The sequence below is a fragment of the Pteropus alecto genome, unplaced genomic scaffold, assembly GCF_000325575.1.
Source record: "Pteropus alecto unplaced genomic scaffold, ASM32557v1 scaffold63, whole genome shotgun sequence".
Lineage (NCBI taxonomy): Eukaryota > Metazoa > Chordata > Mammalia > Chiroptera > Pteropodidae > Pteropus > Pteropus alecto.
Window position 1 is genome coordinate 829,638 of NW_006434897.1, and position 24,493 is coordinate 854,130.

At 36.8% G+C, this 24,493-nt stretch overlaps 3 protein-coding genes and 1 long non-coding RNA gene across 6 annotated transcripts in view; 2 read left to right on the top strand and 2 right to left on the bottom strand.

Annotated features, from left to right (window-relative positions):
* Positions 1 to 2,595, top strand: part of HERC5 (HECT and RLD domain containing E3 ubiquitin protein ligase 5) — a 34,453-nt gene extending 31,858 nt beyond the window's left edge. The window contains exons 21-23 of the mRNA XM_025046018.1: positions 1,191 to 1,374; positions 1,454 to 1,556; positions 2,315 to 2,595. Of these exons, the coding sequence (XP_024901786.1) occupies positions 1,191 to 1,374; positions 1,454 to 1,556; positions 2,315 to 2,520 (493 nt within the window). The 3' untranslated portion in view covers positions 2,521 to 2,595. The remainder of the gene's footprint in view (positions 1 to 1,190; positions 1,375 to 1,453; positions 1,557 to 2,314) is intronic.
* Positions 2,596 to 7,901: 5,306 nt separating this feature from the next.
* On the bottom strand, positions 7,902 to 8,638 carry PIGY (phosphatidylinositol glycan anchor biosynthesis class Y). Its single transcript, XM_006910720.3, has one exon. The coding sequence runs from the start codon at positions 8,609 to 8,611 to the stop codon at positions 8,396 to 8,398; it is 216 nt and encodes a 71-aa protein (XP_006910782.1). The 5' UTR covers positions 8,612 to 8,638; the 3' UTR covers positions 7,902 to 8,395.
* Positions 8,639 to 8,674: 36 nt separating this feature from the next.
* PYURF (PIGY upstream reading frame) lies at positions 8,675 to 10,734 on the bottom strand. Its single transcript, XM_006910721.3, has 2 exons — positions 10,207 to 10,734; positions 8,675 to 8,847 (listed from the first exon to the last, which is right to left on the bottom strand). The coding sequence occupies exons 1-2, from the start codon at positions 10,689 to 10,691 to the stop codon at positions 8,694 to 8,696; spliced, it is 639 nt and encodes a 212-aa protein (XP_006910783.2). The 5' UTR covers positions 10,692 to 10,734; the 3' UTR covers positions 8,675 to 8,693.
* The window catches only part of LOC107195592, a 39,853-nt gene continuing 26,028 nt past the window's right edge, over positions 10,669 to 24,493 (top strand). For 2 of the 3 annotated variants that reach the window (XR_003046000.1, XR_001516778.2), the window contains exon 1: positions 10,675 to 10,794. This is a non-coding gene — a long non-coding RNA (uncharacterized LOC107195592). Of the gene's footprint in view, positions 10,795 to 16,124; positions 16,183 to 24,493 lie in introns of all 3 variants that reach the window. The other variant, XR_003045999.1, reaches the window with a different exon arrangement.

Below are 24,493 nucleotides of genomic sequence, written 5' to 3' on the forward strand. Positions count from 1 at the left end.
TATACCGTCACCTCTCAATCCCCTTACCCTGTTTTATTTTTTCTTTTTATATAATACATTACCTGCCTTTAGGATTTATTTGCTTAATTGCTTATCAGTGTTCCCCCATTGTGATGAGCTGCATGATGGCAGGGACTTGATCTGTCTTACTCACCATTTGTATACCCAGTACCATGAATACACTGGTGCCTGGTCCATAGCAGCCACTCAGTATTTGTTAATTTTATTAGATATTGCTGTGACATCTTGACTTCCTAACACCTTATGGGATGCCATTTAAAGGCACAGAATTTAGAATTATAGAACGTTCCCTGGATAGTTGGTCAGTCACAAAGGGATATCTACCTAGTGAGTATTCTGGCCTAAGCCAAATATTTTTATTTTTTGAATCTTTATTTTAAAAAATTTGTATCAAAGAGTACACAGATAAGAGTACAAGTCAAGAAACAATTCTAGCTATTCAGTATATTTATAAATATACCCCAGTTTATCCATAGTATTATTCATGGATATAAGGTTCTCTGCCTAACTACTTTTTGCCTGGCCCCTTTCCCTGAAAGAATTGGTAAATGCACACAAAGGAAAAAAAACTGCAAGCAAAATGCTGGGTTCACCTCAGTGAGGCTCCTTCCTCTCTTAGTCCAGAGGCCTCTTGAGTCTTGTCTCAGATTAGGAAGCCTGGAGCTAGATGTGTTTTTGTATATTATCTTCCCTTTTCTGGTTCTTACTGGGAGCATTTGCTTCAAGCTACTCCATCATAGCTAGACGTATAAATACCTTCTTTATTTGTGTTAATTACAAATAATATTAATTACTATTGCAAATCCAGACAATATAGAAAAGTGTAAAATAAAATTTCTTCCATCACTCAAGCCTATTTCCTAGACATGACTGTTAGCAGGTCAGGTTTTATTTTTCCAAACTTTTTCAGTTTTAACTTGTAAATTCTCTTAACTTTGTGATCCTGAACAATCACGTAATTTCACTGTCTCAGTTACCTCTTCACTGAAATGTCATAAGAATCTGCCTCAGAGTTTTATGAAAATAATTATGAAAAATAGCTATAATAGTCCATGATACATGGTAAGCACTTGATTGTTAGGTATTCTAGTTATTTTTATCCTCTTCCCTCCCCTCCATTTTGTTCAGGGTATTGCAGTAAGCTGAAATCATTTTTTGTTTCATTAAAGGACAGACTATGTTTCTAAGTATGTCGATTACATCTTCAACATCTCTATAAAGGCAGTTTATGAAGAATTTCAAAGAGGATTTTACAAAGTATGTGACAAAGAGATTATTGAATTTTTCTATCCTGAAGAACTGAAAGATGTGATTATTGGAAATACAGATTATGACTGGGAAACATTTGAAAAGGTACATCATAAAGGCCCAGTAGTTCGAATTTAAAATTTTCTATTTCCTGAATCCTTTTTTTGCCTTTTTTTTTTTTTAGAATGCTCATTACGAACAAGGATATGACAATTCACACCCCACCATAGTGATGTTTTGGAAAGCTTTACACAAATTGACTTTGGAGGAAAAGAAGAAATTCCTTGGTAAGTATTACATCAGGAGTAGATCTATAATCATGTGTCTTTTTTGTGGGATGAGAAAATCTTGTTTGTCATAGGCACCATTTGCAACAAATCATACTTATTTTAAGAGCCACTCCCAGTGCAACTGAATGCTCCCTATGCCAGGTTGTCTCAACATCAAAAAGTAAATGTTAATATAGGTCTTTTTTCTTGTGATTTGAGCCCTAGTACTTTAAAATTTGTCTTCCTTCATCCTTTTTTTCTGTAGTTGTGTCATCATTCAATTATCTAGGTCCTAAGTTTTCTTACACGCTCCCACCTCCAGGCTTTCTCTGAAGCTCCTTGCCCTGCCTTGAACCTTCTCTTACCTCCTTGTTGCCTCTCTAAATCTTTTCGTCCTTAAAGATCCAGCTTAATTCCAAATTCTTGGAAGTCTCTCTGGTCATCTCAGCCTGATTCTCTCTCCCTGCTCTGAACCACAGCATTTATACTCAGAAGACACTTAATTCTATCACAAATTGTTTGGCTGTCTCACACCCTTTTATTTTTCTCTTGTGTTTGTCTCTTTCTGTGCAAGAATCTCTCTCATATTTCCAGCTAGGCTGTAAGCTGCTCAAGGACAGTGACTGTGTGTCAGACTTAGTCCCAGTATGGGCCCCAATGCAGTCTAATGTAGGATGCTACACATGGGCCCTCAATAAGTGTTTTTGAATAAAAATATTTTCTCTATATAAATTTTGGTCATCTGTGAAACAGATCAATTTTATTCTTCTTTTTAGTGTTTCTTACAGGAACTGACAGAATTCAAGTAAAAGGTTTAAAGAACATGAAAATAACATTTTGCTGTCCTGAAAACTTGAATGAGAAAGATCCCATAAGAGCACAGACATGTTTTAGTGTCCTCTACCTCCCTAAATATTCTACAATGGAGAGAGTGGAAGAAGCGCTTCAGGTAGCCATCAACAACAACAGAGGATTTGGCTGACCCTACCTGACATTCTACCCCTTTTTGGAAATATTTTCAAAAATAAAATTAACTCAAAAATTTAGTAACATGAAAGTCTTGCTAATTATTCATTATGTTTAGAATCACTGTTTTTGCATGTAAGATCTATTAGTTAGAGAGTAGGCTGTTAAAAAAGGCATCTCAAAAACACAGTGCATTAAATAAGTTTATTTTTCTCTCATTAACTTCTGGGGGTTTGTCCAGGGCTTATGTGGTGCTTCTCCCACTCAAGCTGCTAATAAAAGTCACAGATGCACATTTCAATGGAAACTTGCCCATTTCTATCTTAAATCATATCGATTGCATTTGAAACTGTTGACTACTTTTTCCTCAAAACTGTCATGAACTGCTAGACTGTGACTTTTTCTTGGCTTCTTTCCCATCTCCTTTGCATGTTTCTCTTACACTTCCCTGACCTAAAATGCTGCTAGTGCAGTCTTGTTTTCTCTCTCCACGTACTCCATATCAACTCCATTATTTCCATGCTGATGGTACTCAGATCTCTTTGACCTACAGGAACTGATGATACATTCCAACACCACAGCCATTTTCCTATGTAGTCTGTGTCTCAACCTGCATACCCCATGGCTCCTTAATCTCAACATGTTCAAGAAGAAAAATGAGCATTTTTCCTGTATCCCAATTTGGAGTGGTACCACCAATATCCCAGGCAGAAGCCTGCAATCATCTTCCCTTCCTCCCTCTTTTTTACCCACCACATTAAATAATCAGTCACACCCTGACAATTCTAGTTCTAAATATCTCTGACCCCACTGTCAGTGCTGTAGTTCACGCTCTCATCATCTGTCCCAGCACTGCAATCGCCTCTCAACTGGTTTTGTATCTAGACCAACACTGTCCAATAGAACGTTCTGTGAGGCTGGAATTCTCCCATATAAGCACTGTGCAATAAGGCGAAACCCCTGCTATAGATAAGGTTCGTTGGCAGTAGTGAGAAAAAACCTAAAGCTGTACTGTTCAGTACGTGGATATTAAAATTAAATTTTGAAATTCAGTTCCTCAGTCACACTAGCCACGTTTCAAGTGCTCAATCACTACATGTGACTGGCAGCTACTGTACTGGACAGCAAATAGCCACTGCAAGAGTCCATCACATACAAAACTCCTGTAATTTTGAATGTGGGTTTTTGTTTTTTTTCTGGGAAGAAGAGCCATCCATAGTGTTTAAGAGCTCTACAAATTAAACTATTTGAAGTTCGGAAATTCCAGTTTTGTTAGCACTCTTATTACAGCTCCCAAATCCTTCCTGATGTGCCCTAAGCTCCAGCCCCATCTTCCACCATTGCCCTGCATACATAGCACACATCATTCTAGTCATTTCTAACTTTCCTGAATGGGCCACAGTCTCCTGTGTTTTTGCACGTTTTTTTTTTCTTCACCTGGAATGATCTTATTTCACGTGTATCGCTTCTCCTCTGTTCAATTCCATCTCTCCCTCTTGTTATTTCCACTTGCTTCTTGGGATTCACTTCAGCTGTTATGGCTATCTAGTAGATGCCATGATAATTTTATAATTAATGATTGCAGAATATGGCTACTTAGCTCAGTGTTTCATTAGTGCAGTCCTCTGCTTAGTTGCCAGTGGTGTCATGAGTTAGCCAAAAGTGCCACCTAGTGGCTTATGTATAAGATAGCTATCACTTTCAAATGGAGCACTTTAAAGAGGGACAAAACTCGAAAAGGAGACCAGCCTTTCTCCCCATTACTACACACTAGTGAGTATCCACTATGGTTCTTGGCTATGCTAAGTAATTTCATATTTTCTACCTCACTTAAAACCCCTACCAGATCTGGAAGTAGGTATCGTCCTTTTCATCTATAGATGCAGAGTCTGGTTCAGAGGGGCTTCCTTAAAAGCCCACTCTGCAGGATTGGAAGAAAGGGAAGAGGGAGAGTAGGTCATGACAAGTCTTTTTTGCTCCCTCAGAGTGGGAAATTCTCAGCTGGTAAGGAAAGATCTTATTCAAGAAATGATTGAAGAGGATTCCTGTCAGTGATGGCAGATAAAGAAACTAAGGAAGATTAGAGGCTGTAAAGAATTAAGAGATCCCCTGTCCTAGCTAATCACTAAGGAGGAGTTGGGAAGAGTCCCAATTAGTGAAAGAATAAGTATTTCTCAAAGTAGGATTTTAGTGCAGTGAACAGAGGTGGTTCGGTCAATGTGTGCGTGGCAATGTGTGTGAGCTCTGTAATGGGAAGCTAGTGATGAAGAGTCTGCATTAACTTTTGGAAGCCAGGACGATTGGCTAGTGAGGAACTTGGGAGAGAATCACTAGAAAACTTGGGAGAATTTTTCAAGAAAGGGTGTTCTATCTGAGAAGCTTACCAGAAGTAGCACATCACGGTGGACAAAATTTAGAAGGCTTAAGATCTACTTTCCATTTCTGGCCATACCTCTAACCAGCATTTGACCTCCAGCAGGTGATTTGGGACCATTGATCCTTTCACTGAACAGATACTGTTTTTTTGCGGCGGGGTGGGGCGGGGCGGGGAACAGCTATGACATAATTCACAGCATGTAATTCAGCGATGTAAAGTGTGCAACTCAATAGATTTAGTATATTCACAGAACTGTGCTACCATTGCCACAATTTCAGAATATTTTCATCTCCTCAAAATCTTATACCCTTTAGCCAACTCCACATTTCCCCTTCCCCTGCCAGCCCTGTGCAACCACTAATCTACTGTGTTTCTGTAGATTTGCCTATTATGCACATTTCATGTAAATGAAATCAATGATTTCTTAAATAACTGGCTTCTTTCATTTTGCATAATGTTTTTAAGATTCATCTGTTATAGCATGTAGCAGTACTTCACTCCTATTTTTTGCCAAATAATGTTTCTTATATTTGTGCCACATTTTATCCATTTATCACTTGATGGACATTTGTCTTGTTTTCCACTTTTTGGCTGTTATGATGCAGCTGTGAACATTTGTGCACAAGTTTTCGTGTGGACATGTTTCCAGTTTCCCTTAAGTACATATCTAGGTGTGGAACTGATGGGTCATATTGTACCTCTGTGTTTAACTTTTTGAGGAACTACCAACTGTTGCCCAAAGACGCTGCATTTTATATTCTCACCAATAGTATATGAGGGCCTGAGAAATTTTTAAAACTGCAGATCTGCTGAGTGCCAGTGAAATAACAGAAACATTACTTCTAGGTAGTTCTATACCTTCCCCTTTTACGCAATTGCCACCCATATTTCATCTACATATTACGAACCCAACAATACTTTGTTATAATTACTACTTTCTATAATGTTTCTTAAACTGAGAGAAGAAAGAACAAGTATACATTTGTAGCATGGTTATATTAACCTTATGCACATTTTCTGATTCTCCTTTTCCTGTGAATTCAGGTTAACCATCTAGTGTCATTTCTTTACTCTAATGAATTTGCTCCCATCTACTTCTTTTGTGCTGTTAATGGCAATATTATATAGACCCCAATTACTATACATAGTTTTATACAGCTGTTCTGCAGATCAGCTAAGATAAAATATGCATTTACACTTTTATAATTACATTATTTCCCTGACTCTGCTGGTGGCCTGCATCTCCTGGGAAGACACCATAACCCTCAAGTAGAAGCAGCTTGGAGAAGAGGAAGCCCCATGTTCTTGGCTGCACTTTCTTGGAGTGGCCTGTCACCAAGCTGAGGCAGAAAGACGCGGGTTCAAATGTCACAAACTGCTGTACTTATCAAGTTTTAGATCTTATGTTTCACATTTGACTTTATGCCCATAAAACAATTTCCAGAGACTACATGGTTGTTTTGTTTATAATTTTCACATTAGGTTGTTCCACTGGGAAATTGGTCTGCACAGCTCCTTATGCTGCCAGTAGTTAGTATCGCTTAGTTCTTTACAAAATGCTTTCACATGTAAAGTTTAATTTGTTCCTCACAATTTTATGAAAGCAAGGGAAGGATTTCGAGCCCCAAAAATAAAGCTCAGAGATGTTATGTAACTTGCCAGAAATTGTAAGGCCTCTCAGGGCCATGTGCTCAGTCTTTTGGAAAGTGCTTATTACCTGCTCTGCACTAAGCATTAGATAAAAAATGAAAGATTTATTGTCTAGACAGGAGACAGAAAACAAGTAATTACAACACAAGGTTAAGTCTTAGAACAGAGATAAAATATATGGTGCTTTATAGAATTTGAATCCCAAGAATTTTGATTCCTAGGATGAGTTTGCTCAAAATAAAGAAGCACTGTATAGTGGGTTAAGAAGCTAGACTGAAGCCACATTGCCAGATGGTTTTGATTTTAGTCCAATTATTGCTGTTACCCTGAATACATCATTTAATCTGTGCTTCAGTTTTCTCATCTGTAAAATGGTGTTAATATTACCTACCCTACCCCTTAGGTTATAAGGTTAAAGATGTATAACATGCTTAAAACTGTACCTAGTGTAGTTTGTACCATATAAGGGATTGCTCAATGAATTCTACTAGTGTGAGGATGGAGTTAATACTGAACTCACCCAGGGGTAGGCTTGTCAGTTTCCTTTAAAAGGATAAAATGCTTAACTTATAAAAGCTGCAATTGACTTTTCAGAAGAGCCCTTGTTTTATCAGCAAAATTGTTTCATTTATACTGACTACAGGGAGATTTTGGGTAAATTAAAAATAATGCCCCTCCCCCCTATTTCAGGAAATAATGGAAAAATATAATCCTCCAGGTTACTTGTATATTGCCATAATTTTAAAAATGTGATTTGTACTGCAGTATATACAATGAATTAATGCAATAGAAATTGCATTAATATCCTGTGTTAATTTTCTTTTGATGGATAAGAATCACTGTCTAAAGTTTCTATAAAACTACTTTAAGATTCTAGTAAGAATCAAGTTATATTCAACTCTTAGGTTTCTTCAGGGTAACTACTGAAACATTTGTTGTACCTCTGAAATCGTTATTATACTATTATTCTGTCTTGAAAGTTCTGGAAAACCAGGAACTATTAATGTGTCAAGAGCTCATGCCCTTAAAAGTGCTAAATAGGTCTCCTAAGGCAAAATAACAAACTGAAATGTGGCTCAAAACATAGCTATAAGCTCAACAGGACAAGGTTGGCTATTTACAAGTCTTCCAATGTCGCCTCTACCCCCAAGGGGTAGAGGAAATGATTCATTTTGGGGTACTAAGAGCCTCTAAAAATAGCCTACATTTTAAAATTTAGAATATTTTTACCTTTTTCCTTCCTTAGAACCACACTTTGACCAAAAATGAAAGACAAAACCCTGAAAACTTTTATGGAAAAGTGTCAGCATCTTATTACTAATGTAAGAATTTGATGCCAAAGAAATGAAGGTAATTTTATAAACTCAGAATTTCTGCAAGTCCATGAAATTTCATTTTATTATACAGTTTTATATCATATTAGTTCAAATGCATTTCTCTACAACTACTCCAACATAGCTCCTTTGGAATTATTTCAGTCATCTGTAACGTGTGACTTTACCAAAGACTTTGATTCTAAAACAAGGTTTCAAATTAACTTTTAGATGAGTGGGATAAAAAATAAAGTCATCAGATGATAGTTGGTGCTGTTAATTTCCAAAAAACATACTCTGTTAAAATGTTTCTTCCAGTACAGCAGTTATAAATTAGAACCTTTGACAAACAATGCAGAACCAAAGTACAATAAAAGATGCTTCTGCAGCTTAAGGCTTCCATAGTTTCTAAGCCTCTGACAGAAGCAAGGTAAAGCATCTTTCCTGCAAATTAAGTGGGTTTCCAGTATTTCCTTGCAGTTTAGTTGAGCTTTCAGAGTTAGATACTCAAGACATATCATTAATGTATATACCATTTTGGCTTGGTTGCATTAATTATGCCTGAAGAGTTTAATACCCATCCAAGTCCAAAGGTGGAAGAACACATAAACTGGTATGGTAATCGGTAAGAGCAGACTGTAAAAACATAGGCTAGTTGTGCTAGTGCAGCCCTGCGGGAAGTTTTCTTCCACAGAGGCTGAGTAGAACAGTCCTGCTAATGAGACCAGTGGAATAAGGACAGTCAACGTAGGAAGAGACAAAAACATTCTTCTCACCCAGTTATTACCTATCACCCTGAATTTTTAAAAGGTATAAGGTATTAAGAAAAGTTAGTTGTGTTTGTTGTTTTTAATCATGATCTAGTGCTGCTCCATTATCTTCTTGCTTCTTATTTTGACGTGTCATCCTAGCTGCCTGCGGTATCATATTAGGAATCCCATCAATAATTGGATAGGCTATTCCCAACTCTTCATTAATCAATTCATTTGTTGATGCTTCATATCTGAGGGGGAAAAAGAAAAAATGCTTGGAAGACTGATGTTCAATGAACAACACCATTTATCCAATTCTTGACAGTTAATTGTAGAAAAGCAGGACTAAATTTTTAATTCTAAAAGCGGTTAATAGCCAATTGAACCATTTCTCTTAGAAAACGAATCACTAATTGTTCCAATTTTAGTTGATTTCTCTCATATTTTCCTTTTCACTTTATTCTCGTTATGCCTTTATTTTTAAAAAATACCAGTAGGAAAAGATCTCCCCTTTTCATCCAAATATTCCTTCATTACTCTGGTCACCCTCAAAACCATCCCGGTTAACTTATTACTGGAACAGACACTAGAGAAAAATTCAACTTCCCCATTTTAGAATACATGCTTAAGGAGCAATCTAACTGATTCATTAGAAGGAAACTACTGAAAAATCGAAGTACACAAAGTTTGAGAAAGATAAAAGGCAGAAATGAGAAAACGAACACAGCAATCTGCAGTGAGCTAGTTACATAATTAGCTAAAAGGTAGATCAAATGATAATTTCAAGGTTTAAGAAAATTGAATAATGTTCACTATAGGGAAAATCTAGAAAGAGAAATGCAAATGAAAATTGAAATTACCAGCAAGCTACCACACAAAGATAACCACTCATAACATTTTTGTTTAGTACATTCAATCTGCAATACTCGCGCTGTCAATGCTCAGTTTTAGTAGCCTGGAACTGTAGAGCTGTTTATCCCAAGGACTCTAAGTTAAAGGTTAAAGAGACGTTTACAAAAACCGGCTAGTCCAGAACTAAAATCCAAAGGGCACTACGCCTAGCTGACACGCGTTAGAGCGTCAGGCCATCAGTTGTGAACGGCATTTTCACAAGAATCTGGAGGCTAGCAGAGTATTTTTCATCATCTTGGCTTAAAAACACGAATGCATTGGACTAATCCTGAATCTCACTATTTCATAAACCTGGCTGTAAATGTAAATCAGAACTATTTAGGGTTCTTCTAAGAAAATACGTAATTGCTCAGGCCCCGCCCCCAGACTTCTGATTCCGGCGCCTGGGGTGGTGCCCGGGAATCGGCATTAAAAATATAGTCCCCCGGTGATTCTAATGCATACCCAGTGGCGACCCATCCCCGTGGGTCGGTGGTTTGATCTGGCAGGCCTGGGGCTCGGCTCCCCTCCTGCCTCCTCCCGCCCTTCCTGCCACAGGAAGAGCTGCGTGGGAGCTAGTGGGCCCCCAGAAAATGGCAGCGGAGAATAACCTGATTGACCTGAAAGGCTCCCCAATGGCTGTAAGCAGCCGCGCGGTCACCTGCCCCCTCCCCGCAATGGGAGGCCGTGAAAGGAAACTCGCAGCTGGCTAATCTCACCTGAGAGGCTTCTTGGAGAGCGGGCAAACCAAGAACTCCAGCAGAGACGGGTCAAAGGTGCGGTGCGGTTCCCCAGTCCTCTCGCTCTTGTCCGCCGACAGCCGCGACCCCGACGCGCGCAGACACCTACGGGCGACCGCGGATGCGGGCGCGCGTGTCCTGCGCAGCGCTGAAGCGAGCTTGCCGCACGCTCCACTCAGCATGGTCTGGTAGCCCGCAACCGCCCCTCTCCGCGTGCTCCGCCAGCCGGGCCGCTCTAGCCGATCCCCGCGCGTCCCGCCCCTCGGTGCTCTGGAAATGCAGCCCCCTACAGGCGGGGCTGGCGCTTTGGTTCCGAGGGCGCTCCTGACCCGACTGCTTTTCCCGCAGCACAGTTCCGTAATTATGAGCGCGGCCTGCTGCGGGAGACCGCTGGTGGCTGTTACGCCGCGTTTACAAATTACAAACACAACTAATGCTTCAGTCGGAGTGCCTTGAGTTTTCATCAGGGCCAGAAAGCCAGTGGCCGGACCTCAGTGTCACACAGTATCAGACTTGGACCTTCGTGCTTATCTCCAAAATGAGGTTTCAAACCCTCAGTCATATTGGGTATGTTAAAAGCATTAATTCGTTTTACGTAAATCTTTATATACCACAGTTCCTGTAACCATATTTGGCTTTTTTTCTTTTTCTTCTCTCATTTAAAAAAAAAACATTATTAACCTGAAAAGAATGGCTTAGTCTTCTTTAACGTTTCAAGACATCCAGATTCTTATCCTGTGGGACTCATGAATTCAATTTCATAATAAGTCAAAATTAAATTAACTTCTATAAAAGAGCTTGAAGACAGCAAGGAGTCTAAATAACTGTGTAATCAGGCAATGTCCATTAAATAAAGGGGTGATTCGTTCAATGGATTTTTCGCCCCATGTTTGCCTCTGACTCTCCAAGATGATACAGGTTTACTCTTTCATATGGTGTAGCAGGTAAGACCTTGGGCTCTGGGGCCTGACAGCTTGGTTCCAGGTCCATAGTTTACTAGCTGTATGACTCCAGCAAATGACTTAACCACTCAAGTTTCTTACCTATATAATAAGATTAATAATTGTACCTACCTCATGAAATCCCCTTGTGGGGATTAAAATGTGATAATGCATTCAAAGAGCATTTAGAAAAGTGTCTGGGACAAATTAATACCCAGTGTTAGCTATTGTTATTTTGATTTCCTCTGTTCTTCCCAGTTAAATATACTCGAAGATTCCTTGTTAGTCATCAATTTTTTTCCTTCACTTTGCTGAGTATTGACTTGGACCTTTTTTGCATCATTGGGCTTTACTATTTCACACTTCGAGTTCCTGGGAGGTAGGAAAGGGAGTGAGGGATATGCAGGTACAAATACAAGATTATATTTTCAAGTTTCTCTTTCACTCAGCAATGTAAAAATAAGTTGAGAAATTTTTATATTGTTTGTTTACTCTATTTGAAAAAAAAATCCATTACATTATTTGATGTTCTTTGTTCACTAATGCTCAAAAGATTTCAGCATAGGGCAGTTATCAGGAAGGTAGGTCCCTATGTTACCTTCACATTATTTCTTGCTAGGGTAGTAGCAGGGATTAATTTTTCAGTTTGTAGTTAGTTGATACTTTAGGCCTTAGGGAGGGAGTGAAATATATAGGAAAGACACGTTTCAGTGAGGTATGGGGAAGCAGAGTTTGACTTCTACTAGCACTGAGTGTGCTCAGGCCAGGCTGGGCAGGCCTAGGTGTGCGTCGGGGCAGGCACCCATTCTTAAGGCCGGCTTCATTTGTACCTCAACTGCCTGGCGTGGCTGACAGATCCCTATCAACTGGGTTTTCTAACCAGTTATAAATAAATTAGTTTCAGTTCGTCTACACATAAAAGGTTTGAAACAGATCAGTTTAATTTATATTAGTACTGGGGGAAAATGGAGAGTAGCAGCCAAGTATTGAAAACATCTTCAGGTTTTTAGCACCAAAAATCTACTTCCAATATTTAAGGAACATCTGAGTGTGTGATGTATTAATCCAAACCTTGTAAATATCAAGTTGTAAAATCCCAAAGCAAAATGTTCCTAATCAGCCGTCAGTAATTAAGGAATATAATTAATCTCTGCATGTAGTATACTAGGCTGAATATAGGTGGCAGTATAGAATTGTAAAATCATTAGTCCTTTTTTACTGTTTGCGTGACTATGATATTTCCCATCACAGATATTTCCCATACAGAGCCCTGTGCCCACATGTAATAGCGCGATGTGCTCTGGGTTTGAGTAACATATTACCTGCATGACCTTGGAGAAGTTACTTAAACTCTCTGCCTTAATCTTCTCATCTATAAACTACAGGCATACCTCGTTTTATTGCACTTAGCTTTATTGCGCTTTACAAGTGTTGCGTTTTTACAAACTGAAGGCAAGACCCTCTGCCAGCAAAAAGATTACAACCTGCCGTAATGTGATACTTGCTTTATTATTATGGTATTGAACCAAATCCACAATATCTCTGAGGTATGCCTGTAACATAATAGGACCTACCTTATTAGGGTTGTTGAGAGGATTAAACAAAATAATATAAGTAAAGCAGTTAGCACAGGGACTGGTACAGACTACATGCTTCAGAGAATGTTATCCACAGCAAAATTACTTATTGTGGTGAAGTTTGATGAAAATTCTGATGAAAAAAGAAAGCAAAATGCATTATTGGGCATCTTAATTTTAACTGACATGAAATTTTTATAGTTTCCAATGTGGGTAATATTGAAACACAACTCTTGGGCTATCATATACATCAAGTGAGTTAAAAATCTCCAAGCAGAGGAGAGGCTATATAGAATATACATTCTATTAAAGCCCCATAAATACCACATTTAAAGGGGGTATTGAAATGTGGGACTCTGATCCCGGAAGAGAAGTTTAAATCAATTTCCCACTAGATGGCATCATTTAATATCTGAACTAACGTTTCTGCTTGTACTTTTCTTTCTGTGATTATAAAGATTTACCTTTATTTTGCCAGTTTCTTTAATTTGGTGATATTTATTTTAGGAATCAAAAACCACAAAATTATTAATAAATTTCAATTGTAATGAATTTATTAGAATCAAGGGTCCAATAGATAAATGAACAAAAACTGTGAAAAAAATTCATGAAAAAGTGCAGTTGCTCAAAAAAACATGAAAAATATAGTAAACTAATACAAATTTCAAACATCAAAGAAGTTTCCATTTCTCATCTATAATAGAATATTTTAAAAATGTAATTTCTAGCATTGGTTATTTATTAATTTATGCCTACTATGTATCAGGTATTGTCTGGATTAGGCAGGATTCTCCAGAGAAACAATTAATTAGATATATACAGAAAGAGATTTATTATGATGAATTGAGTCATATGATTATTGAGGCTGAGAAGTCCCACACTCTACTGTTTGAAAGCTGGAGGCCCAGGAAAGCTAGTGGTGTCAATCTCATCTGATCTAAAGGCTTGAGGACTAGTGGAGCAGTTGGTGTAATCTCCGTCCAATAGCAGGAGAAGACAGATGTCCCAGCTAATTAGCCTGGTAGAAAGCAAAAAGTTTGAATTTCTCCTTCCTCCCCTTTGTGTTCTCTTCAGGCCCTTAACAGATTGGATTATGCCCATCCTCATTGGGGAGGGCAATTCACTTTACTGACTCCATGGATTCAGAAGCTGATTTTATCCAGAAATGCCCTCACACACACCCAGAAATAATGTTTAATCTGAGCACTCCTTGGCCCAGTCAAATTGACACAAAAAAATTAGCCATCATATTGTCCTAGAAAGTGGAGCTGTCCTCTGGATATACCATTATACAGTGTTAAGAACTCATGACAACATGAAATTATTATTAAATATAATAAGTGAAAAAAATAAAATTTTATGCACAGAGTGCAATTATTTTTTAATTTAATTAATTTATGATGACATTGGTTAATGAAATCCAATAAGTTTCACTTTAACAGTAAGGCATATATATATTTTCACTGTGTGTTCAGCTCCCATAGTTAGATTTTTTTCTGTCACCACATATTTGATCCCCTTTACCCCGGCTACCTCCTCCTTCCCCCTGCCCCCTCCCTCCTACCCTCTGATAACCACTAGTCTATAGTCCATGTCCATGAGTCTCTGTTCGTTTACAATTATTTTTTAAACAAGAATTTAGGAATAGAAAAATGAATAAAAGCCAAAATGTTAGTTGTCTTTAGGTGGTTGGAATATTGCTGAATTGTTCTTTAACTGTTTCTCTCTTTTAAAAAAAATTTTAATGAAGTAGTTTTAAAATATACATATTACTAATTAATATTTGAGGTTAATAATTAACAAAGGTGTATTTATTTAAAAACTATGAATTCAATGAATATTTATATTGAGTGCTTCCTTATATTCTTAGTATTGTTAGGAGGTAAAAAGGAGGGATATAAAGGAGATGATCCTGATTTTCAAGAAGTTTATAATCTTAAATGGACTAAACATCATAGAGTGAAGTTAAGTAAAAATCCTCATATATAGATAGTGCATTCTTTTGTGTATTCATTCAACATTTGTTGAATTTGTACTGAATATTGGATATGCAGAGGAGGGGGTGATACCTGTGCCTGATGGAAGGATTGGGGGGAAGTTAGTAAAGTATGGGTCATGTAGCACTATCAAATTATTTCCTTAGGTCTCAGGGGACACCTATTTTATCCCCTTTTATAATTTTTTTTTAATCTATGAGAACAATTTTAATTTGCAAGTAGGAAATGAAGCTTGCTGACAGAGATGAGTGTGATGATCCATCAATACTGTATTGCAGCAGAGAAGGATGAACAATATGGAATTGAGTGGATATTGAAACTGCATTTTAATATACACATTTTAAAAGGCTTCCATATATAATCTTCGACATTCTATACATATATATTTTACAATATTTCAGAAGTAAGAAAAGATGTCACTAAAACTATAAGCATATCAGAGAGGTAGTACCCAGATAAGCCAATCCCCATAATATTAATTTGTTTATTTAAAATAAAGGAAATCAAGAGAAAATGGCAGGAAGTTCTTTCCAACTCAACTTTAAATAGGGATAGTATTAGTACCCATCTGTGCCAGCTACTTTGGCTATCTCAACCTTTATTTTACTCTCCTATATGGAGAGTAATGTACTAAAAAGTACATTTTCCAGACTCTCTTGCAGCTAGGGTTGTGGATGAACAATAAGCAATAAACATGCACATGAGACTCGGAAGGGAGACAGAGGTGAGCTTTCTGCATCAGGGGAAGCTGGCAAGCAGATTCTGACAGACAAATGGTTTGTATGGATTGGATCCATGTTGCCCCTAGCCACATCTTGAGGATAAGGCAGCTGCGACAGTGATAACCATGGTAGCAGCAGCAGCTTCCTGCCCTCTGGATCACAGCTATGAGAGTATAACCTTAAATCCCAAAACTCCAGAACAAGCTATCAGTTTGTGCTCTTCTAACTCTTCCAATGAATTTATAAGCAAATGCTTCCCTAGAATTAATTCTTTTATACCAGAAATACATAGACTAATTTAGCTTTCTTGTACTGAACCATGTATGATAAACTACCCCAGAGTGTTGATATGAGAATTAAATATAATATATATGCAAATCACAATTGTGTCTGGCACTTTGTACTCAATACATATTAGTTATTTAAATTTTTATTAGGGAGGCGAGTTCAAGCTGAAAAGAATAATCTAGACCAGGGGTTAAAAACTATGGGTTGCAGGCCAAATTGAGCTCACCACGTGTTTTCATTAAGTTTTATTGGAACACAGCCACTATCATTTGTTTACATGTTGTCTGTGGCAGGTTTCACTTTACAAGATTATAGTTGCCAGAGACAGAATAGACCACAAAGCCTAAAATATTTACTAACTGGTCCTTGCAGAAAAAATTTGCCAACCCCTGATCTGAACTATCAAAAAGAATAAGGAGTATGAGGACTGGTAAGTACTAAAATGATCGTTAAAATGCTGTAACCAACTTATCTAATACAAATCGGCACCTAGCCACTATTTTGTTGACTATGAGAAAGTTTAAGTTTATGTTAATTTTTAGAGTCTGATAGAATATTTCATGTGTATTACATGCTATGTCTCAACTTTATTTTTAAACGTATAAGGCCCAAATATAAACTTTCCCTGGAATTAAAAAAGAAAAAACAATCGTCCTCTTGACACAGAGTTGTTATATTTAGGAAAAATAGTTTGGGAAATATTTTATCTGCAAGGATTCAAAGTAGAGCATTGAGGAGGGGAAAGATAACTTACCATACAATATCATGTAAAATTCTGATTTTATAAGTAAAATTGGGATAAAAGGAGGCAAAACTGATGTCACCTGAGGCCTCAGGAAGTAATCTGGTGGTACTATAAATGCTGCCATTTCCCAAGGTTTTCCTCTGGATAGTGCAGCCTTCCTTGGAAAGTGACCATGTGAGAAAGTGACCATGTGAGAAGCAGCATACCAAAAGTCTGTGTTACCCCTCTTTCATATCCAGCTGATCACCAGTTCTTACCATTTGTTTCTTGGTAAGTCCTCTGGCATTCACTTGCTTTGATCTTAATAGTCACTGTTCTAATCTAGGCCTCAGTAATTTAAAACTATGCCTATTATAGTCCTAACTTCCTTGTCTTTAACTTTTTTCTCCTTTCAAATCTCAATTTTAAAAGTTTCTTTGTTATTTTTCTCACTGGCAACTTTGTCAAAAATTTTACAAAAAGAAAATTATTTATGCTTAATTTATTATTTTCCAAAAGATTTTTTTTTAAAGCAGTTTTAGATTCACAGGAAAAAATGAGAGGAAGTTACAAAGATATCCCATATGCCTTCTGCTCCCCTTCTCACATGCACAGCCTCTTCCATTATCAACATTCCCCACCAGAGTGGTACATTTTTATAATTGATGAACATAGGTTAACACAGCATAATCACTCAAAGTCCACAGTTTACTTTAGGGTTCACTCTTGGCATCGTATGTTCAATGGGTTTGGACAAATGATAGTAACATGTATCTAATATTAAAGTATCATACAGAGTAGTTTCACTGCCCTAAAAATCTCTATGCTCCACTTTTTTTTATGTTTGATTTTAAAGTTCTATACGTTTTCAATTTTAACCAAGTTTCTTAGCTTTTATCTCTTTTTTTTTCCCTCCGTTCTCCCTCTATCTACACCCAACACTTCTTTCTTTCCCACTTCCTTCCTGATGGTTAATTATGATCCATATAATCTGACAGTGCTTTTCAAACTTGAATATGCATGAATCACCTGGGAATCTTGTTAAAATGCAAATTATGATTCAGTATGACTGAGATAATACTGAATAGGTGGCTCTAAATCTTTATTTCTTAAAAGCTTCTAGATGATGCTACTGAGTTTCAGACCATACTTTCAGTACCAAGACTTGAGAACAGTAATTCTCAAACTGGCATGGTTTGGGCCTCCAAGGGACATTTGGCAACACGTGGAGATATTTTCGACTCTTACAAATAGGGTAGTGCTACTCGGTAGAAGGCAGGAATGTTGTTAAATAAACATCTTACCATGCACAGACAGTTCCTCTTACCAGAGAATTATCTAGCCCCAAATGTGTCAAAGCTGAGAATCCTGCTCCAGAATGAGCTTGAACATTATAGTACCCAGTGGGTATCTCCTATGAATCTGTTTTTTTTCCCCTAAGAAAAAGCTTTCTAGGTCGCTCCCATTCCTTCTCCCTCTTCTTAGCCGTTCCAGTGACTGAAAGGGTTCTTATATTATATCAGAAAGAATTTTTTTCTTTCAAAAGTCTACCAGCCCTCAGGTCATATCCTCTTCCAATTTATTAAATGAAAATTAAAATAGAATTTTTCATGACGTTAACATGATTTTACCATAATCCTGGAAAAGGATAGAAAATTAAGGCAGCAAGTTCATATGCTTGAAATATGTGATCTTATATGACTTTTGTATTATCTGTATTCAGGCTAGTTTATTATAGGGTCTTAGAAAATAACTGAGATGATTCTCAAAATGACAATCAGTCAGTGTTTTACTCTACATATGTTCCCAGTGAATCTTCAGATTGTGTCAATCAAATAGTCTATGGTGTAAAAGGACACGACCCTTAAAAGGTGCCTTTCCCTGTATTTAGATGAAGAAGGTGGGGACTATGTGGAGAGTTCTTCACTCTGAACATAAGAAGCTATCTTTTCCATGGTCGGAGAGACTCAGGAATTTGATAACTCTAACTTGATTTCACTCTCCAGTGATGTAGCTTTCACAATAAAATTATTGCATATAAAAAATATGACTTAACCAGAAGCATGATTAAGTGAAAGTAAAGGAAACTGAGGCCTGGATATTTTTATTTAAACTCTGGTCACAATTCCAAATTTTTGAAAGTCTGCTTTTCCTAATTTTCTCAGTTTGTGAAGCATCTTAGGCTGACTTATACCCCAACATTGACCTTTCTACTAGGCACTTACTACCTGGCCAGCCAGCACCTGGGCACAGCCCTGTGATTTACTCTGCCCTGGTTTCTTCTTAATTTTCTTACAAAGAAAAATACTACCAAATTTTTAAATAGCATTGGTTTAATTTCTGAAGATATTTTCTTAGAATGTAATGATCTAATTGTATATTCACTAACTTGTAGAGTTCAGAAACTGAAAAGTGTTATATAAGGTGATCAAATCAGGCAGAATGAACATCTTTTAGTATATGTGCTGCTGAAATGAGCACAGAACAATCATCTTAAGTGTATTATTTCCATCCTCCTCAACTCCCCCTCCTCTTTACTAAACTTAGAAAATGATACCACCATCCACTGAATCACCTGGGACCCAGAACTGAAGTCATCCTATATTTTTCCCTTCCTCTCACCTCCCACATCCAATCAGTCACCTAGGCCTATCATATGCATCTCTTAGTCTAGGTGTTTATGACTTCTGTCCTGTCCTTCAACAATAGTCTTTTAACCGGTCCTGCCTGTAATTCTTGTCCTTTTCCAATTCATCCCCCATGCTGTTGCCAAATATTTTTTTAAGGTGAAAATTAATCACAAAATTTATTAAAAGCCTTTGCTTAAATATAATTTCCAAATTGTTGAATGTGGCAGCTCTAGGGAAACTTTTGGTCTTAATCCGACTGGTAATGTCCAAGTCGTGTGTGTGTGTATATATATATTTAATTAATAGAGCAATTTTAGAGCAATTTTAGGTTCATAGCAAAATTGAGTGGTAAGTTCAGAGTTCTTATATTCCTCTCCTCCACAAACACACAGCCTCCGCCACTATCAACAACCCCTGTCAGAGTAGTACATTTGTTAGAATCAATGAACCTATGTTGACACATCATTATCAACCAAAATCTGTAGTTGACATTAGGGTTCACTCTTAGTGTTATATGTGTTATAAGTTTGGACAAATGTAAAATGACATGTATCCACCATTATAGTATCATATAGAATCGTTATACTGCTCTGAAAATCCCCTGTACTTCACTTGCTCATCACTCCCTCTCCCCCTCCCCTGGCAACCATTGATTTTTTTAGTGTCTTCATAGTTTTGCCTTCTCCAGAATATTATATGGTTGGGATCATACAGAATGTACCCTATTCAAATTGGCTTCTTTGATTTAGTAATAAACATTTAAGGTGCTTCCATGTCATTTCACGGCTTCGTAGCTCATTTCTTTTTAGTGCTGAATAATATCCCATTGTCTGGATGTACCCCAGTTTGTTTATCCATTCACTTATTGAAGGACATCTTGTTGCTTCCAAGTTTGAGCAATTATGAATAAAGCTGCTATAAACATTCATGTGCAGGTTTCTGTGTAGATATAAGTTTTTAACTTATTTGGTTGTAAATAGCAAGAATTGTGATTGCTGGATCATATGGTAAGAGCATATTTAGTTTTGTAAAAAACTTCCAAACTGTCTTCCAGAGTGGTCACACCATTTTGTATTCCTATCAGCAATGAATGAGAGTTCCTGTTCTACATTCTTTCCAGCATTAGATGTTGTCAGTGTTTTGGATTTTCATCATTCTAATGGACGTGCAGTAGTGTCTCATTGTTTTCATTTACAATTCCCTAATGATATGTGAAGTTGAGCATCTTTTTTGCCATCTGTATATAATCTTTAGTGAGGTGTTTATTTAGATCTTTTGCCCAACCCAGTTTTTTAAATTGGGTTGTTTATTTTTTGATTGTTGTGCTTTAAGAGTTCTTTGAACATTTTGGATAACGGTCCTTTATCAAATGTCTTTTGTAAATATTTTCTCTTGGTCTTTGGCTTGCCTTTCATTTTCCTTATGTGTATTTTTTTAAATGGGAGTAAATAAAGGGTCAGAATCCTGAGATAGATGTAAATTAGAAATATTTTTTCATTAAAGACCTTTTGTTTTTACTCAAAATAATCTTAAATAACTAACGTCTACTTCCTGCACTCATTCCTCAACTTTCTAATTACAAGGTTTCTCTCCTTCACTGATGAACTCTTTCAAAGATGTGAGCAGAGATTTTTTTTTCCCCCTTCTTTAATTACTGCCCCCCCCCTCCCGACTTCCACCCCCGACCTATGGATGTTGCCATTTTCCCCTTAAGAACCATCTCTGAAGGTGGGGCGTTTCCTCTCACACGCTCAAAGTGTGCATCCGGGGCCTGGCACACCCAGGTTATGGTCTGTGGCTCCACCTGGGGTGCAAACCCAGGACCTTCTGCATGTAAAGCAGATGTGCTAACCACTACACTATGGAGCTACCTGTGAGCAGAGATTTTTGACTTCTTGTCATCCTGATGCATGAGGGGCAAACAGAAAAGAAGTACCCAAGATCAAGTACTATTGTCTTGACTGAGCCAATATTTCTCTGCCTCAGTGACTGCAAGGTATTTGACACTGATGACATTCAATTACAACTCGAACTTTATCATTTGGGACATTGAGAGTCAGGTCGCCTCCAATCTCTTACAAAATAGAAAGAATGAAAATATTCCTCATGTCATAACGTGAGATAAAAAGATGACACATGACAGAACGTCCCATTCTCTGTTCCTTTCCCTTGTCTCACGGGTATGGGATGACTTATTTCAATGCACCTTGCTTTGTATGTAATAGTTTAACAAATTAGGTATTCATAGATGCAGACAAATAGCCAAGAATTCCTAATCATTCTTCCACAAGATTGTCACAGTGTCTTATGAGACCCTCAGAGAACTGGCCTCTGCCTCTCTCCAGCATTTTTTCTCACTCTGGCTACTTTCCATCTTGGATTTAGCCATTCTGAACAATTTGCTGTCATATTAATACTCTAGGATGTTTTATTGTCCATATCCTTTGTCATGCCATTCAAACTGTCCCCATTCCCTTTTTGCCATTTTTCCATCTAAACCATTGTTCATCTTTTAAGACCCAGTGTTAACACAATGTCTCATGAAGATTTTTCTAACCACCTCTTTTTCTCTACTTTATGGGAATTGGCCCATCTATCCTTTGTGTACAATGGTAGACTACAACACACACACACTCTTAAAACACTTATACTACTTCATTGCAATTGTGCATTTATATGTCTATCTCCCCTATTAATCTGAAAGATCCTTTACGTCACATATTATGTGTGTTTTATTTCTTTATTTCTGTATCTAGCACAGTAACTACCGCATAGTAAATTTTTTATAAATGCTTGTAAAATCAATATAATTGTTCACTACCAAATGTTGTTTCTTTTAACATTCCAGCAAAGAAAAAATAATTTTGTGGTCATAGAACATGCCAGGAATATACCTACCAGTGAAAAGGACAGCACAATGAACTTTTTTTTTTTCAGTTAGAGAAATTCAAAGCACAAACTCTTTAGTTTGGTTATAATTTTGAGTATTATAAGTTCGGGTGGAAGTACTAGAAAGAGTACTGTATTACATCTGTCTTCAAAATTCTTTTTTGTTTGAGATTATTTATATTTTAAATGTAGATAAAAGTTACAAAAATATAACAAAGAATTCTTATATATTTTCATCTAGATCCCCTAAGTTAACAGCTTCCTATAGCTAGATTAAAAAAAAAAAACTGACAGTAATTTATAGACATGAGGCTTAAATACTTCAAAACAAAACAAAGCAAAACAAAACAAAAAACAAAACAAAAGAGATCTTATAGCACCAAGGCACAGTTATCAGGAAATTAATATTGATACAACGTTATTGTATAATCTATGGATTTAAATTTTACCAGTTATCTCATTAAAGTACTTTTTCTCCTTTTTAAATTAAATGTATTGGGTAACATTGGTTAATAATATATACATTTCAGGGGTACAAATTTACAATACAACATCTGTATACTCCATTGTGTGCTCACCACCCAAAGTCTAGTCTCCTTCTATCCCATTAATTACTTTATAGTGAAAGAAAAAGCATTTCTGGTCCAGGATCCAATTCAGGATCAAACATTGCTTATAGTTGTCTAGTGTCATGTGTCATTTATCTCCTTTAGTATGAAATCGTTCCTTTTTGTGTGCGTGTGGTCTTCGTGATCTTGATATTTTGCAGCATACAGGCCAGTTACTTCACAGCAAGTCCATTGCTTCATTTGATATGAATATTTCCTCATGAATAGATTCAGGTTATGCATTTTTGCTAGGAATACCACAGAGTGATGTGGTGTCTGTCTCAGTGCATCCTACCAAGAAGCATTACTGGTGATACTAACTATAAATATTTTATTAAGGTGGTGTGTGCAAGTTGTCTCCATTGGAAATCACTGTTTTACCCTACACAATTACTATCATACAAAGATGAAGTTATATTTAAGGCTAAACAAAAGAGAGCAAGTTTTTCCAAGTGATCTAATGGGAAATTATTTAGCTCTGTTATTTGACCTTCCTAGAAATTACTTATAAAAACTAGAAGACCATTTAAAATGGCAGTCTTTTGACATTTTTAGTGTTTTAGCTGCAAAATTATTAATAAAAACAAGATATAGCTCTGAATTCCATAGAGCTGAATATTAAAGCCACTCATAAATGAATATTAAAGCCACTCTGCATTCAACAGCCCCTTCCGGGAATGAAGCTTGAATAGCAGCAGAACTGTTGTTTCTCTGATGCTCTATGTATTTGCCTCGCTGTTGGATCATTCTTCAAAAACTCTCTGACAGGAAGATAATATCCTACATTATTAGTCATACTTTATAGTTGAAAGAACAGATTTATGTTTGTGTTGAAGTGATGAGTCTTAACTTCAGCCCTACAGGCCAGTGTCTTCATTCAACTTACATATTTCTTAAAGAGAGAAGTATGCTGAAATTGTGCAGATGATTTCATGCATGTTTACTTGTTTTCTGGAGTTAAGAATCTAGCCTAATAAATAGAATTTTTTAAATTATTCTTTCAAATGTCTCTATTTCATAGTAAATGGATTTTATGCTTAATTACTAGTTTTTTTTTTTGCTTTAGTGAGGCATAGTTGACAAATAAAAATTGCATATATTTTAGGTGTACAACATGATGTTTTGATACAGAGTTGGCCCTCCATATCTGAGGGTTCTGTGTCCAAGGATTCAACCAACCACAAATCGAAAACATTTTTTAAAAATGTTGTTATTGCTGCTGTGTACTGTGTAGTTAGGCTTATGATGACTGTGTCTATACTGAACATGTACAGTACAGATTTTTTCTTATCTTTACTCCCTAAACAATACAGTATAACAATTATTTACATAGTATTTACATTGTAGATTAATTATAAGTAATCTAGATATGATTTAAAGTATACAGGAGGAAGTACATAGATTATAGCAAATACGATAACATTTTGTGTAAGAAACTTGAACATCTGTGAATTTATTTATCTGTGTGTGCAAGAGTCCTAGAGCTAATCCCCCAGAGATATCAAGAGATGACTGTACATGCACACTGTGGAGTGATTACCACAGTTAAGCTAATTAACATATCCATCACTCACATAGTTACTATTTTTTGTGTGTAATAGGAACATTTAAGATTTACTCTTTTAGCAAAATTTAAGTATACTATTAGCTGTCTTCACCATGTTATATATTAGATCTCTAGAACTTATTTATCTTGCATAACTGAAACTTTATACCCTTTGACCAACATCTTCCCATTTCTCTCACCCCCCAGCCCCTGGCAACTACCACTCTACTCTCAACTCTCAAAGTCTGTGAGTTTGACATTTTTAGATTCTGCAGATAGGTATGATCATGCAGTACTTGTTTCTCTATGACTGGCTTGTTTCACTTTGCATAATGTTCTTCAAG